General features: G+C 42.8%; 1 protein-coding gene across 1 annotated transcript in view; it reads right to left on the bottom strand.

Moving 5' to 3' along the window:
- Nucleotides 1-18,124, bottom strand: part of PALD1 (phosphatase domain containing paladin 1) — a 271,064-nt gene that overhangs the window by 35,811 nt on the left and 217,129 nt on the right. Inside the window, exon 14 of the mRNA XM_078783909.1 lies at nt 3,672-3,788. Coding sequence (XP_078640035.1) covers nt 3,672-3,788 — 117 coding nt within the window. The remainder of the gene's footprint in view (nt 1-3,671; nt 3,789-18,124) is intronic.

Below are 18,124 nucleotides of genomic sequence, written 5' to 3'. Positions count from 1 at the left end.
ACATATCACGTGCCTTCAATACGGTCTGGCACCCAGCTCTGCTCACGAAACTCTCCTCCTATGGTATCCATGGAAATCTCCACACATGGCTTGCGGCCTTCCTCTCTAGTCGTAGTCAACGTGTGGCCCTGAATGGATTTCTCTCATCTCCCCTTCCTGTTCAGGCTGGAGTTCCACAAGGCAGTGTTCTGGGCCCTGTGCTTTTTCTGGTCTTCATCAATAATCTCTCTATCTCTTTGCTGATGACTCTACTCTCTGTCGCTCCATTCCTCATCCCTCAGATCGGCAGTCTGCAGCCTCCTCACTCTCTGCACACCTGGACAAAATCACAGACTGGTCAAACAAGTGGAACATGTCTTTCAATCCTGACAAATCTCACACTCTTACTATGTCTCTCCGAAAAGACCGACTGGACAACCCTCCCATCCACTTTCTGAATAATCCTCTCCAAGAAGTTCTGTCACTCAAGCTTTGGGTCTCACTATCTGCCATGATCTTTCCTGGGAAAACCACATTTCCAAGCTGGCCTCCAAAGCCAGTCGCCAACTGGGCATCCTCCGTCATGCGAAGTCCTTCCTTGGCACACCTGAGCTCCTCACCACATACAAGGCTTTCATCCACAGCTCAATGGAGTACTGCTCTCCCCTCTGGGCTGGTGCTCCTGCCTCACACCTAGCTCGTCTTCACTCTGTTGAAACCAAAGCGTTCAGAATCATTGGAATCTCCTGCGATGAACCTAACTCCAAGGGCCTCTCACTCACTCACCGCAGGCAGGTTGGTGGTCTTTCCGTCTTCTACCGACTCCTCTCTGGCCTTGCTCTCCCAGCTCTCTGGGCTCTGTCCCCCAAATATTCCTACAGGTCGCACAAGATCTGCCTGCAACCCTCTTATGGTGAATCTGCCAAAATCAAGACTCCCTGCTCACCTTCACTCCTTCATTCCTCTTTTCTCCCACCTCTGGAACAAACTCCCTCTCTCTCTTCAATCCCACTCCTCCCTCCAGGTCTTTAAAACAGCTGTTCACCACCATCTCTTATATTCCTCCATCCAAAACCTTGATCTTTTCTACCCCCATTAATACATCCCAAATTGACCTCTTTCAATCTCTGACGACTTCATTCCTGAAATTCCTCGTAGTGTAAATTTGTTTTATACGGTCCCCCCCCCCCCTCCCCCTCCCCATAACCCCAAGCCCTCTCCCTCCCACAGATCTCCCGATGTCCCTGTTCTCTACTGTTGTATTTGTGTGCTTCCCTCTCTCTCCTCATCTTGTGCCGCTCCCTTTATTATATGTTTTATGTGTCCGTTTTTGTATGTTGTGTTTGATGTTGTCTGTTCCACGAGCCTCGATCTTGTACACAAAAAAAAATCTCAATGAATGTCCTGTTGATTTAATGCATTGTTCTACCTGTCCAACAATGTAGAATAACACTCACCTTCACGAGTAACACGAGTTTCCCATTCTATGTGCAGGTGCAGTCTCATCCCAATACAACACATACTGGGGTAGATTGAAGACTAGATTATACTGGCACCTGGAAATTACCTTGGAGAGGGCCATAATCTCACACTTTTGATTGGTTCAGAATCTCACTAAGACCCTGCCAGGCTTTGCCACACATTATATTACCGCACAATTTTAATCACAATTACCAATTACATAACAGGATGCCATCCCTTTCATTGCCAATCCCAAAAATGAGAAAAAAATTGAAGAGGTCGTAAGTAATCCTGAGACCCCAATGCTTTATAACCATAGTCCAGTTGGAACTGAAAGATCACAACCACTAGGCCTCTCACAGCCACTAGGCCTCTCACAGCCACTAGGCCTCTCACAGGCAATCTCACATCACAGCCACTAGGCCTCTCACAGCCACTAGGCCTCTCACAGGCAATCTCACATCACAGCCACTAGGCCTCTCACAGGCACTAGGCCTCTCACAGCCACTAGGCCTCTCACAGCCACTAGGCCTCTCACAGCCACTAGGCCTCTCACAGGCAATCTCACATCACAGCCACTAGGCCTCTCACAGCCACTAGGCCTCTCACAGCCACTAGGCCTCTCACAGGCAATCTCACATCACAGCCACTCGGCCTCTCACAGGCACTAGGCCTCTCACAGCCACTAGGCCTCTCACAGCCACTAGGCCTCTCACAGGCAATCTCACATCACAGCCACTAGGCCTCTCACAGCCACTAGGCCTCTCACAGCCACTAGGCCTCTCACAGGCAATCTCACATCACAGCCACTAGGCCTCTCACAGGCACTAGGCCTCTCACAGCCACTAGGCCTCTCACAGCCACTAGGCCTCTCACAGGCAATCTCATGTCACAGCCACTAGGCCTCTCACAGGCACTAGGCCTCTCACAGGCAATCTCACATCACAGCCACTAGGCCTCTCACAGGCACTAGGCCTCTCACAGGCAATCTCACATCACAGCCACGAGGCCTCTCACAGGCACTAGGCCTCTCAGCCACTACGCCTCTCACAGGCAATCTCACATCACAGCCACTAGGCCTCTCACAGGCAATCTCACATCACAGCCACGAGGCCTCTCACAGGCAATCTCACATCACAGCCACTAGGCCTCTCACAGGCAATCTCACATCACAGCCACTAGGCCTCTCACAGGCAATCTCACATCACAGCCACTAGGCCTCTCACAGGCAATCTCACATCACAGCCACTAGGCCTCTCACAGGCAATCTCACATCACAGCCACTAGGCCTCTCACAGGCAATCTCACATCACAGCCACTATTCCTCTCACAGGCAATCTCACATCACAGCCACTAGGCCTCTCACAGGCAATCTCACATCACAGCCACTAGGCCTCTCACATCACAGCCACTAGGCCTCTCACAGCCACTAGGCCTCTCACATCACAGCCACTATTCCTCTCACAGGCAATCTCATATCACAGCCACTCGGCCTCTCACAGGCAATCTCATATCACAGCCACTAGGCCTCTCACAGGCAATCTCACATCACAGCCACTAGGCCTCTCACAGGCAATCTCACATCACAGCCACTAGGCCTCTCACAGGCAATCTCATATCACAGCCACTAGGCCTCTCACAGACACTAGGCCTCTCACAGCCACTAGGCCTCTCACAGCCACTCTCATATCACAGCCACTAGGCCTCTCACAGCCACTCTCATATCACAGCCACTAGGCCTCGCACAGACACGAGGCCTCTCACAGCCACTCTCATATCACAGCCACTAGATAGCCTCTGCCCACCTCAGGGGTGAAAGCATAGCCTCTGCCCACCTCAGGAGTGAAAGCATAGCCTCTGCCCACCTCAGGAGTGAAAGCATAGCCTCTGCCCACCTCAGGGGTGAAGGCATAGCCTCTGCCCACCTCAGGGGTGAAAGCATAGCCTCTGCCCACCTCAGGGGTGAAAGCATAGCCTCTGCCCACCTCAGGGGTGAAGGCATAGCCTCTGCCCACCTTTGCCCACAGGACATATTTGAACAGATATTGGTCTTTAACATCACAGCAAATTGGCTCGTCACACCTTTTCACAATATAAAATCATTTATTTCAGACAAATATGCTCATTTAAGATGGAAAATGCTCCATGTCACATTTACTTTTTGTGCACAAAAAGTATTTTAAGAGGACAAGGCAAGAGCAACTTCCATACCAGTCACCCAGGTGGCCCACCTCAGAATCAGGCTGAGCCATGCCATAAACGGGCTGATTTGGAGCAGGGCGAAAATTAGCAACCTTCATGTCTCGACGTGTACTCATGATGTCCAGAGAAACGTGACCGTCACTAACCTGCAAAGTACTTGGTTAGTATGGCGAGTGAACCAGCGGAGCAGGATCATCATACGTTGTACATTTTACATCGTTTCTCAGATGGCGGTGAGGAAACGACGCTTTCTTTCAATCTCACACTCTATGTTCTGATGCTTTATTACATTAGATGCAGTAAAAGGTTATTTGTACAAGAAAAAATGAAAAGCCTTATATCATAGCGGGAAAAAATAAAAATGCAACAATTGGCTGAAAGCTACGATATCCATTTACAGTAAATATTCTAAGTCGAGATCATAAGATATCTACTCATCAAAGGAAAGTTTCAGGAAACCAATAATGTACAGTTTGCATCTTTCAATAAAAACTAAGAAATGATTTTTTATTGGGAAACTTAAGGATTATTTGGCAATACCTCATACTAGCTAAAGTACCTGGCCTTGCCCGGGGAAATTCAATTAAACAATCTGATAATTACATTTGTGTTGTTGACAACAAATCAATACAATGTTTTGATTTGGTGTACAAATTGGTGTACAAATCAATACAAATCAATACAATCAATAGAAATGTTTAATTCCTCTTCCACCTCCCCCCCAAGTCCTCCCGATGTCCCTGCTCTCAAATGTTGTGTTTGTGTCCTTCCCCGTCTCTCCCCATCTTGTCTGCCGCTCCCCTTGTTTTTTGTGTTTTGTGTGTCGGTTTGTCTTTTTGTGTGATTAATGTTAGCTCTTTCACGAGCCTCGATCTTGTATACAAAAAAAAAAAAAAAAAAAAAAAAAAAACCTCAACATACGATCTGCACAATACATATTACTCGATCGCTCCTGTGAAGAAAAACAGGCAGTGTATAAGCACAACACTCGATCGAGGCTTGACGGCCAATTATCTGGTTTTATCTGGGGTCAATTTTTTAAATGTACATACGTACCTATAACATACATACATATAACATACGTATGTATGCACTCAATCGATTAACCCTGTTTTCGCTTCGTGACAAACAAACATTCAAACAAGTACAAATACATTCAAAGTACACGGCCCACATGCCAAATAAATAAATAACATCAAGCGCGGCAATTCCGCCATGCAGCGCATAGAGACGGTATTGGGAGGGAGAGGTGTACAATTAATTGATTGATTAATTGCGAAATTAAAATAAATATATAATAATCATAAAATAATTAATTTCTTAATCAATTGGTTAATAGCAGACCAAAACCACCAGTTATTCATCCGAATCTAACTTTTTGATAACTAATTAAATAATTAATTAATGAAAAAATAAAGAATTAATCGATTAGTTGACTAATCAATAAATGATGAATTGATTAATCAATAAATCCAAAAAAACCTTTAAGGCCACATCACTTGGTCACTGTCATGTCCAAATATCATCTTCCTAGCTCAAAAGGTGCCTGAGATATTGCCCAGATGAGAAAGAAAATAAATAAGTGATTAATAATGAAATTTTTGAAACAATAATCGTAAAATAATTAAATGATTAATCAATTGGCTAATAAAATACCTAAACCACCACCGTTTCATCCCAATCTGTAACTTAAAAAAATAATTCATGAAGTCATTGATCGAATAATTACATGCCCGATTGATTAATCGATAAATCAAAAATACGTTTTACAGCCAAATCACTTGGTCATTGTCATGTCGAAATATCAGCCTCCTAGCTCAAAAGGTGCCTGAGATATTGGCCAGATGAGAAAGGAAATAAACAAATAATTAATAAATCGATAACAATTAAGTAACTAATCAATTAATTGATTAATCAAAAAACAAAAAATACAATTTTGGCCAAAGGACTTGCTCACTATTGTGCCGAACTTTCAGCTTCCTAGCCCAAAGGATGGCTGAGATATCGTCCGGACAAACAAACAAACAAATGAAAAATCACTCAGAGCGACACTTGTCAAAAGATAACAAAGTAGAATGGCACTCGGTAGAGCATCCTTTTGACCTCACAAATAATGGTGGTGTTGTGGTCTTCATGGGTTTGGGGTTTTAAGGGATCTGATCTCTCAAGCATGTAAAAAGTCTTTGCTCAGGCATGTAATCTGATCTCTCAAGCATGTAAAAAGCATGTAAAGTGGAGTTTTAGGGGTCTTTAAAGGCTGAGGTGGTGGATGAAAATATCCTTAGGATCCCTGGGTCAGACTTGGTCTGTGTGGCAAATTTAGTGGTCGTCAACCCAGCGGTCTTTGCAAAAAAACACGACCAAACAGACAGACTACAATTTTTATTTATTTCAAGAGATATATAAAAAAGAAAGTTTGTGTGCTTGTTCGTTTATGCATTTGTGCAGGAACTAGTGCAAGCAAATTTTTCATGGACTCCTTTTTCATCCAGAGGAAGGTCGAAGACTATGTTCGGATTTTTAAAAAACTGGAAAAAAAATAGCAGATAAAATTGGCCTTCAGTCCTCGATCTGGTCTCGTGCTAATACACTGCCTGGGATTTTTTTCCAGGGACCTATCGAGTAATATGTTTTGTTGTGATCGTATGTTGAGGTGGTATGTAATCATTTGTTGTCAACACCACAAAATTAATTATTATAGTGTTTACACTTGCGCCTGCTATTAAAAAGATTCATTTACACAGGTTTATTGGAACACCTCTGTGTTCAGGCCTCAAGTGAGTATGTTGCTTATATACTGCCTGGGATTTTTACAGGAGCAATGCAGTAATATGCTTTGTGAAGATTGTATGTTGAGATTGGAGTGATTTGTTGTATTTAAAAAATAAAATAAATAAAAAGAAGTGAAGGCGGTCCAGGTGATCGGTAATTCATGTGAAACCATAAGGCAACATTCAACATTCCACAATTTGTCTTACAGGAAATATTGAAATACATATTTCATTGAATTTCCCCAGCAACCAACACAGCAACACAACACAGCTAGTCAAGTATATTACAAAGTTTAATCCGGTCATAATTTTATTTTGATATTGTAAGTGGCAAACATATTGCACAAGGCTTTTCCGCATGTAAACTGACTTTAGAATTGTCGATGTCACTCAGGGAATTATTTCCTTCAGTCTTACATGTTATTGCATTTTCACCACATCTCTGGTGTTGATAGAAACTTGTGAAAAATCCTTGTGAATATCGCACACTTCCCCTTTTGGGTGGTGGTTTATTGACGTGCACGGATCTCTACCGTTTGTCACCCGACTATATACAAGAAAACCGTGCACACTGCAGCATCTGCTTTCAGATATCGTCCCGGCGTATTTCTTTCATATCCAAGAGTTCTGCTTGTAGATTCCTGTCACACAAGTGCATTCTGAAGTGGTTGGAAAATTTGCTTTTATTTGAGGCATGGAACTGGAAAGGTATGAGTGGGATTACATTCGGATGCCGTGAATGTTATGATTCAGCCATCACAATGACAGCTCCATGTTTGTATTATTTCAGCGAGGGTTGCTCGAGTATCCCTTTCCCTACGCAATTAGAGTCCTTTCGATTGTTCATGTTGCATCCAAAGGCAAAATAACATGGCATCAGGAAATCGTACTCACACCTTTTTAACTCTCATTATTTGCGTTAAATGTGAAAATGCCACGTTGTTTTTTTTTTTTGTTTTTTTTTTTCATTGTCACATGGGAGATTTCACCCTCAAAATACTTCAGAAAATACAGAATTTACTCCAATGAAACAAGGGGAATTCAGCAAATGACCTCAAACCTTTGGCCTATGTTGACCTGGCTTAATGGACATGTTATACCCAAATAATTGTTCAAATGTTACTGATTGAAATAGCAGCGACATCTTCAGCTGATGCTAATTACATCCTAAACCTTTGTATAAATTCATTAACAAACAAGAATGACAGCAGTGGTCACAACCTGCGAAACAAAATAGATATGTTTCGCCTCCTCTGTCCACTCAACTCCCTCATCCTTTCTGATGAAGGTATTATACAATTAATCTCTGAGGGTCTTCATTGTTTGGTTCAATATCAATTACTAGTCTGACAGACACCTGGGTCAATGAAAGTCCCAAACAAAGCCAATGGAAATCTGATGCAACAACCTCGGGCAGTGTATAATCAGCAGATGCCTACAGGCCGAATGTCTTTGGCCCACCAGAAAGCCAAGAAGGCGGCCGTATTGTTTTGTCTGGTTGCCACGGTGGGTGGAGTCAAGAGACAAATATGGGTGAGGTCCGGCAGCTGTCCGGCCAATGGGTGCATATTTCAAAAATTGACCCCAACAAGAAGCACCACAACAACAACAACAACAACAACAACAACAACAACAACCATGCAGAGCTCTTGTAGACCTGCGACAATATATTTCACACAAAATATGAAATCAATTGAACAGGATAGTCTGGATATATGTAAAAGGTGGAAGATCATGTTGCCAATATCACAATACGCTCATGATGTACGAAATAAGATTACCTTTCCACAATGTTCTGCATTAATGCCAAAGTGTAATTCATCGATTGCTATGACCATGTTCATGTTTATGGGGTAAGGATGTGTCTAATTATGTCTTTCAATTCCTTTCCGTTCCATGGTTTGTCAAGATAAACTTTACTCTTCAAGTAGCCCCAAAAAGCCACCCATATATATCACATGTACAACAAGAAAGAGCAATCAGAGATCGCAGACCCTCGCCAGGATGTATTTTAAGTGGTTTTTAAGGCTTTTGTGTTAAAAAAAATATGGCGGCCGAACCACGTGACCGATGACGTCATCATTAATTTTTTTCCTCCACTAATTTATACCCAAATTATGCTCAAGAAATTTCATCTTGATCGGATGAAGTTTTGTACTGGTCAAATTACGACGTCATAATGGAGGCACCTATGACATCATCATTAACATATTTTATATGACATGGAGAGTTATTTACAATGAGCCATGTCTCAATGTTTTCTATCCAGCGATTTTGGAGATATAGAGGTGAAAAGTTTTTCGGTTTTTGCAAGATGGCGGCCGAACTACGTGACCTATTACGTCATAATTTATCATTCAAAAATTATACACATTGAGTTGCACCTATGGTGAAAATTTCCTGTCAATCGGACCAACAGCTGCAGAGAAAATCATATTTATTCTGTGCGGACAAACAGACAAGCAGACAAACGGACTCAAATGCAATACCCTCTCCTCAGGCGAGGGTAACTAGAGGTTTCATAGAACACGATACCCCACGTAGTGTTAAGTTAATAATTACATTAAAATAAAATAATGATTTTAAAATTTGATTAAAAATAATTCTGGAAGATTAGCGACATTGATGCAGTCTTATACACCACTCTTTTAACATTTCAAGTACTGCAAAACTGGAGGTTTTTGGAAGTATTAAAAAGGTGCTTTGTGTTAAACAGTGTTCAAGTATATAATTCGATTTAAATAAAATAAAGATTGTAAAGGTCGTATAAAATTTCATTCTGGAAGTTTACTACCGTTGATACAGTATCTATGACATCACCCGATACACCTCCCTATCTAACACATTACGTTAGTTATTGGTGCATCTTGTTTGTGCCCTTTATGACGTCGTTAAAAACAGTGTTTCCTGATTGGAATGATTTTCAATTTTGTTTGACTGCCAGACAGACAGAGACTAAAAATATGATCTCACTCCTCTCTCCACACATGCGATCAGGATGAATTCAGAGCCAAAGTTCGTTATTAAAAACGGGAAACATATTCTGATTCATGTTCCGATTTGTCTTCAAAGTATAACAATTTAAAATAAGTTGGCCGTTTATCATAAACCAACGTTTGTAGACAGATGGACGGACGGTTGGATGGATGGACATTCATCAATTTCTTAACCCCGCTTTTCGCTTTGCGTGCGTCGGGTAAAAATGTGGAAGTTTGTTATATTTATTTTGATCCTCACCAAGATACTTCGTCTGTCCCTCATTCCTCTCTTCTCCTCGTGAATGCCTTCTAGCTCTTACCTCCTTTCTCTTTTCTATGAATCCTTCAAAATGATAATACTAATCTATATTATAATAGCCGGAGATGATTCTGTCTGTTGGACGTCTGTCCGGGGTGTGGCTTACTCGGTTTGCAGAGTAGCTCCACCCATTCTGGGAGAGGCTTCATATAAACAAATATCCACCATTTTATTAACTCGCATAGCTTTGAGGCCTGTTTTGTAGGCCCATGGTGTCTTGCTCTCTCTCAGAGTTTTATTTCAAATCAAATTCGATATATCATTTCATTTTTCACAGTCGCTAACATAGTTTTAGACTCGGTTGAAAAAAAACGGGAAGAAAATCCGATGAAAGTTGCCGTTTATAGAATGAAATGAATTCTCAAAGGCCTGTAACTTCAAGGCCATCGAGTCTCTCACACCTTTATCTCCAATCTAACTCACCATCTGATTTCATTTTTATCGATGGTTTTAGACTCGGTGTCAGCAATAATTGAGAACATTCCACACACGTGGGAAAATGCAGAGATATATTTTTAACAATCGCGTCATGATGTATCATACACCGCCCAACATGACACCGACGGCAACGTGTCGACATATATTAAAAATTCGCTTTTGCTTTTCCGTTAAGATATATTACTTTTACTTTTGATGACAGTCGTCACAAAAACGTCAACAATGATGCCGACATATATTTCTTCGTTTTTATTTCATTCAACATTATTAGCCGGAAGTAAAATATGTTTCAGGAAATTACCGAGAGATATTTCTTCGTTTTTTAAAATTAGTTATGTGCGCATACACTTTAAATAGGTTTATTTGAAATCTTTAATTTTCACAATATAATTTACTTGCCATTTATCATTTGATGATTACAAGACACTTCCTCTTGAGGATCGTGACAATTCATGCGCTGCGTGGAAACTTCTATTTCCAAAATGAATGAGACGATCGATGAAGAACGCAGACTTGAACAGGATGTAGCAAGAAAACGAATGAGGCGGGCGAACGAGTCCATCGGCGAACGTCAATGCAAACTAGAACATCATGGAGCAAGAAAAAGAACGAGACGGGAGAAAATGAGAGAAACGAGACGGGGAAAGCCGATTGGAGAGGCGAGTGAGGAGCGATTGGAGAGGAGAGTGAGGAGCGATTGGAGGGGAGTGTGAGGCGCGATTGGAGAGGTGTGTGAGGTGCGATTGGAGAGGAGTGTGAGGCACGATTGGAGAGGAGTGTGAGGAACGATTGGAGAGGAGTGTGAGGCGCGATTGGAGAGGCGTGTGAGGCACAATTGGAGAGGAGTGTGAGGCGCGATTGGAGAGGAGTGTGAGGCGCGATTGGAGAGGAGTGTGAGGCGCGATTGGAGAGGAGTGTGAGGCGCGATTGGAGAGGAGTGTGAGGCGCGATTGGAGAGGAGTGTGAGGCGCGATTGGAGAGGAGTGTGAGGCGCGATTGGAGAGGAGTGTGAGGAACGATTGGAGAGGAGTGTGAGGCGCGATTGGAGAGGAGTGTGAGGCGCGATTGGAGAGGTGAGGGATTGGAGAGGAGAGGAATGTGAGGGATTGGAGAGGAGTGTGAGGCACGATTGGAGAGGAGTGTGAGGCACGATTGGAGAGGAGTGTGAGGGATTGGAGAGGAGTGTGAGGGATTGGAGAGGCGAGGAATGTGAGGGATTGGAGAGGAGTGTGAGGCACGATTGGAGAGGAGTGTGAGGGGCGATTGGAGAGGTGTGTGAGGCACGATTGGAGAGGAGTGTGAGGCGCGATTGGAGAGGAGTGTGAGGCGCGATTGGAGAGGAGTGTGAGGGATTGGAGAGGAGTGTGAGGGATTGGAGAGGTGAGGGATTGGAGAGGAGAGGAGTGTGAGGGATTGGAGAGGAGTGTGAAGGATTGGAGAGGAGTGTGAGGGATTGGAGAGGTGAGGGATTGGAGAGGAGAGGAATGTGAGGGATTGGAGAGGAGAGGAGTGCTAGGTGGAGAGAGGAGAGTGTCAGGTGGAGAGAGGAGAGTGTCAGGTGGAGAGAGGAGAGTGTCAGGTGGAGAGAGGAGAGTGTCAGGTGGAGAGAGGAGAGTGTCAGGTGGAGAGAGGAGAGTGTCAGGTGGAGAGAGGAGAGTGTCAGGTGGAGAGTAGTGAGGGGTCACATATTATGTGAAATAAATAAATTGTGTTCATTACACCATTTCTGGATCTGATGACTTGCCAGTAACCATTTTGTAAAAATGAATGTGCAGCATCTAACTCAATATGTCGAAATGTCACACACGTCCATCCCCGTGGGATTGCCACGGGTGACCCCACTAGTCTTACTATAATTCACCAAATGTCCGTTCGAAGGTACCGTAAAAACTGCTGAACCGATCGCAAAGATATTTTGGGTGGGTAATCCTGGGATCCCCAGGAGTAAAATAGGATATTTAGTTTTCTCAATTTCAGCTTTAGTCTCCAGCATTCTCAGGTTTGGACTCCCGCATAACATTCGCGTTCGCATGACGTTCATTGTGACGTCTTCTTACGTCGAGCAACGGTACCCGCCCTATGGGCGGGGCTTAAATTTGGAGGCCCAAATGTTTTGGAGCTTAAATTTGCTTAAATTTGGAGGCATTTGCTTAAATTTTGCTTTTACTTTTGCTTAAATTTGCCAAAACATAAAAGCTTAAATTTGGAGGCATTTGGAGGCCCAAATGAAAAGGCTAAATATCGGAAATTGAAGGCTTTTTTTACTTTTAAACGATTTATATAAACATCCGTTAAATACGTGAACGTACCCGTTTGTTTGCGAACAGGTACGTTTTTCATGGAAGTCCTTCACGAAATTGCTGTCCATGTCTGACGTGCGTCTGAAGGTGCTAAAGGAATGTGGAATTTATTGGTTTCATGCTTTAGCATTCACCGTATCTGCATTGCCTGTTTGCTTCTGGCCTCCCACCCGTGCGTAGCATGGGTATCTCACTAGTAAAAATAATACCAATAATACTAACAATTATCATCATCACCATCTTCATTTTTTGTCAACATGATTATTATTAGAATCGTTATCATCCGCTGTCAAATCTGGGAAGTTGAGATCCTGTCAGAAATTAAGTTAGAACTAGAGCAAACACGCCTGTGTCACCAATATGCCTCCGCGTAGTCCCTGCCCGTGACAATGGGTAGATGCCCTCCCTTCACTGTCCTAAAAATAACCAAGTTTGATTTAAATCCCTTCAGCTATTCTCAAGTATCACGTTTTTACCAGCAGGACAGGTTTCACATCATTTGGTGAAGCTTTTTTGAAAAGGGGATAAATAAATTTTAAAAAACCAGCTTTCAAGCTAATATGGTTGCCAAACCACGTGACATATGACAACAAATGCGCACACTCTGCATAGATATGGGTAGGGGATCACGTTTCTGATTTTTTGTGTTGATCGGATAAGGTTAATTTTTCTATCCAAGATGGCTGCCAAACCGCGTGACGTACAATCTCATAATTTTCAAAATATATGTAGCAATGGTGTTATATGACATTTGTGAAGTTTGTCCACAACTTTTTGAGATATACTGGTCACAGACCGACAGATAGACAGGGGGTGAAAATATAAGCTCGATCCACCTTCGGTGGTGGAGCTAATAAAAACATGTGGAGAAATGAACATGTTTTTACATGAACAACAAGAACATGTGAAAACAACAGACAAAAAAACACAGTGCACGGGATTTGTACCTGTAATCCTAGCATCATCATGGTTCCTGATGGATAAAGGAACAAGCCAACCCCAAATTGTATCTGACTTTTGGTGTTTATGCAACACTACTTAAAACTTTAAACAAAAGTAGGAAAGAAGGTGAAATAAAAATTTAAAAAGCAATGGTGTACTATTGAAGAACAAGGTCTTCTCTCCGAGGAGAACAATCGAGACAATATTGATCCAAAACTCAAAGCAATCTTTCCAATCAGACTTCCCATTACACGCGGCATCATTTATCAGTGTAACCTTTCTTCTAATATATGGTTTCATTTCTTCGAGCACGTCTGAATGATACGAGACGATAAAATGGTCAGATGGAAGTACATAGGCTCCTGAAAACGAATGGATGACAGGTTGTATTAGGCACAATGGTAAATACAGCAGTTCACATAATTTACTAGATCATGTTTCCTTATCTTCCTGTCCCAACATCATGATTGATTGAAGAGGAGACCCTGGTGTTGTGTGCTTTGAGATATATACTGTCATGCAACTCTCTACATCATTGTACAACTTAACAAGTAGTTGAAATCCCCAAAATGTCCTTGAAATGGGCATTAAATTTATGATAACATTTAGTTTGGCATGTTTGAGTTCCCTTCTGTCAGCACAAAGGTCATGATGGTGGGAGTGCATATTCAAATGCCACATACTCTGTGATTGTCTCCTAATGTCCATGTAATCTATATTATACAGACTAGTGGGGTCACCCATGGGAATCCCACGGGCATGTACGTGTGTGATATTTGGACGTCTTCATTTAGATGCTGCACATTCAGACAAAATGGTTACTGGCAATTTATCAGATCCACAAATGATGTAATCTACACAATATATTTACTTCTGATAACATGTGAATGCATGTGCGTGCACATGGCAAATATAGTTTCAAATGTGTCATTACACCTCATGTAAAATGTGACTTCAAAAGCTCAAATCCTCTCCCTCTCCGCCCCCATCCCTCCCACATCACACACACTGCACCGGGGAGTTGATCACCCACAGGGGAGTGGGTCACACACATGAGAGTGGGTCACACACATGGGAGTGGGTCACACACAGCGGAGTGGGTCACACACAGCAGAGTGGGTCACACACAGCGGAGTGGGTCACACACAGCATAGTGGGTCACCCATGGGGAAGTGGGTCATACACAGGGGAGTGGGTCACCCACAGGGGAGTGGGTCACACACGTGGGAGTGGGTCACACACAGGGGAGTGGGTCACACACAGGGGAGTGGGTCACACACAAGGGAGTGGGTCACATACATGGGAGTGGGTCACACACGGGAGAGTGGGTCACACACGGGGAAGAGGATCACGACATTCATTGGTGGTCTCGTTCTTTTCGCTCATTCTTTTATTTATTTTGAAAATGGCAGTTACAAATTACACTCATGCAACTCATTGAGACAGTGCTGACATAAAGAAACAGGAATGACCACCCACATGCCCCACATTCTGCAACTTTGAGCTAAAGACAGCTCAGATACACGCAACGCATATGGAGCATATATGCTGACGTCGAGAGCAACTCGCACCGATAACGTGACAAAACAACGTGCGCAACATGTGACTGCACAGGATCACGAAGTACAGCATCGAACCAGATTCACTCTGTTCCAACATGAACACCTCGACCTCACCTGCAGGTTCGGCACCAGCCATTGGAGAACGAAGCTCCACCCCTCTCCCCACGTGCAGCATACCTAATAATTGCAACTTTTATTGTGACTATGTCTAAAGAACGAAACATGCCGACTATATAAAGAATACAGCTCAAATGGAAAAGTCCCTGGGAAAAAAGTTATGGGTGGTGTATAGTCCAGCGAAAAACAAAATTACTCTTTTCATTACAGCATACAAAATGACATCTTTTTAATTAAAGATTTCAAATAAATGGATTTAAAGTTTATGTGCACTTCAATTATTTAAGAGCAGGTTGGACAAAGATTGGTCCTTCTCTCATCTAATATTACCCTGATTTCCCAACAAACATGTATACCTCACAATAAATTATGTTCTATTTATGTCAGGTAGTGGGACATATACAAACCCCATCGATGGAATGAATGGAAGTTTAAACAGGATTACCTTTAGTTATGTATAATAATGATGAATGATGATGATAACTTATAAAACAAGCATTCTGAGTATTGCGCTGCAATACATGTCCCCTACCGGCAGTCTGTCGTCCGGAAAACTGTTGGGGAAATAACCAAGGGTTATTTACCCACAGATTCTGAATCGTTCCCAATTGCTAATTACCTCAGGATGGGCTCACCTGTGATTCGCACTCGGGCCTTCGATTTATTCACCTTGCAGACAGGTCAGCAGAAGCACGAGAAAATAAGTTGTTGATAAAGAACCTTTCGAGTCGCTATATATCAGTAATTTATTATATTTTCCGGTTCACGATCAATGATCGATGTGTATATATATGTTGCTCGGCTTGGCTCCGCCCCTCCCGAAAGCGCACGCTGTGTCGCGCTGTTGACGTTCGCAGACGAGGCTGAGGGCGCGCGGTGCGGCTTGAGGAGAACTCTAGAATAAACAAAGTGCCATAACTTTGTCAAAAATGATCGAAACGTCCTGAAGTTCGAACTTGATCTGTAACTTATCATGAGGAAATCATGTACCAAGTTTGAAATCATTAGCATTAAGAGTTTAGAAAAAAAAGTCCGGCAAACTGTTCTTTGCGTGACAGATTGACAGACGGACAGACGGATGGATGGCGTGCAAACCTATATTCCCCTCCGGTGTATACTGGTAGGGGACTAATAAGAATGAATAAATATCTCTCGGCAATTTCCCGTGTGTATTATTTGGGCGGTTTATGCGTCAACTTTCATTGAATTTTCTTCCCGTTTTTTTGCAACCGAGTCGAAAACAATATATCTCGGCAATTTCCCGTCTGTCTTATTTGGGCGGTGTATGAGTTAACTTTCATTGAATTTTCTTCCAGTTTTTTTGCAACAGAGTCTAAAACAATATATGTTGGCAATTTCTCATCTGTGGTGATACATGAACGAAACTCCGCCCCTCTCCTCACATTGTTGACTTTTTATTGTGACTACATCTAAATTAAACATTTCATCGTGATGACTGTCATCAGTTGGTGGATCAGACTCGGCAACGGTTGCTAGAGTGAGATGTGCATGGAAGAAGTTTCGGGAACTGAGTGGCGTGCTGACGAGGAGGGGAGTGTCGTTGAAGCTGAAGGGAAAGGTGTATGCTGCATGTGTGAGAAGTGTTATGATTTATGGGAGCGAGACATGGGTAATGAACGTAAAGCAGGAACGAAGGCTGGAAAGGGTGGAAATGCGAATGGTTCGGTAGATGTGTGGAGTATCGTTGAGAGAGAGGAAGACAAATGATGAATTGCGAAAGATGATGGGAATAGAGCCTGTGATGGATGCTGTGAAGAGTGTTATGTTGATATGTTGAAGAGATGTTGAGATGGTTTGGCCATGTGTTGAGGAAGGATGAAAGTGACTGGTTCAGAAGAGTGATGGAAATGAATGGAGAAGGAAGTAGAGGACGGGGATAGACCGAGAAAGACTTCGCTAAAGATGGTGGAAGAAGAAATGCGGGCAAGGGGGTTAACAAGGAGAGATGCAGAAAATAGGGCAAAATGGAGAAGATTGTCATGGGGACCGCAAGGCTAACCCCTGCTCTAGCATGGAAAATGGCCTTAAAATGCCTGTTGTTGTTGTTGACCGTCATCAAATAGAAAAATCCACTGCAAATGTTTCATATGTCTCGGTATTTTCCCGTCTGTGTAATTTGGGCGGTATATGATACATCTTCCCACAAATTTCTAAAATGTCTCAGCAATTTCCCATCTGTGCATGAATTTTCTCAATTATTGCTGAAACTGAGTCTAAAACCATCGATAAAAAATGAAACCAGATGGTGAATTCGAGTCTAGATAAAGCCGTGATAGAGTCTCAATGGTCTTTATGTTACAGGCCTTTGAAAATGCATTTTGTTCTATAAATGTTAGCTTTCATTGAATCTTCCTCCCGTTTTTTGAAACTGAGTCTAAAACCATGTTAGCGACTGTGAAAAATGAAATGAGATACGAAATAGAGTGTAAGTAAAACTGAGAGAGAGTAAGAAACCACGAGTAAGTGTAAGAGAGTCACGTGACTCGTGGTTGTCCCTCGAGGCTCCCTCTGCCCGTTGGTATTTTTGTGAATATTAGATTGGTCTTCACGGTTCTGTTTAAATATGTTTGTGTACAGAGTCGAGGCTCGTGAAAGAGCTAACATTTATCAAACAAACAAATCAAACAAACAAGCAAACAAAGCATATAAAAAGGGGAGCGGTCGACAAGATGGGGAGAGAAGGGGAGGAAGCACACAAACACAACATTTGAGAGCAGGGACATCGGGAGATGTTTTTGGAGGGAGAGGGCCTGGGGGGAGGTAGGATAGGTATAAAACGCAAGGACACCAAGGACTTCCAGGAAAGAGGTCAAAAGTCACCTCAAAAAAGTGGATTTGGGGTGAAATTAGCGGGGGTAGAAAAGATCAAGGTTTTGGATTGGGGAAGATAAGAGATGGTGTGTCCTTTCCTCTGTGTCCTTTCCTCCTGACAAGGTGGAAAAGTGTCTGTCAACCCTCGACTCTGATTCTGCAAATGGACCTGACGGCATCAGCCCACGGGTCCTAAAATCATGTTCTTCCGCTCTTTCACTCC

The sequence above is a fragment of the Myxine glutinosa genome, chromosome 8 (genome assembly GCF_964187855.1).
Source record: "Myxine glutinosa chromosome 8, kmMyxGlut1.1, whole genome shotgun sequence".
NCBI lineage: Eukaryota > Metazoa > Chordata > Myxini > Myxiniformes > Myxinidae > Myxine > Myxine glutinosa.
This window is presented reverse-complemented; position numbering and strand designations above follow the sequence as displayed.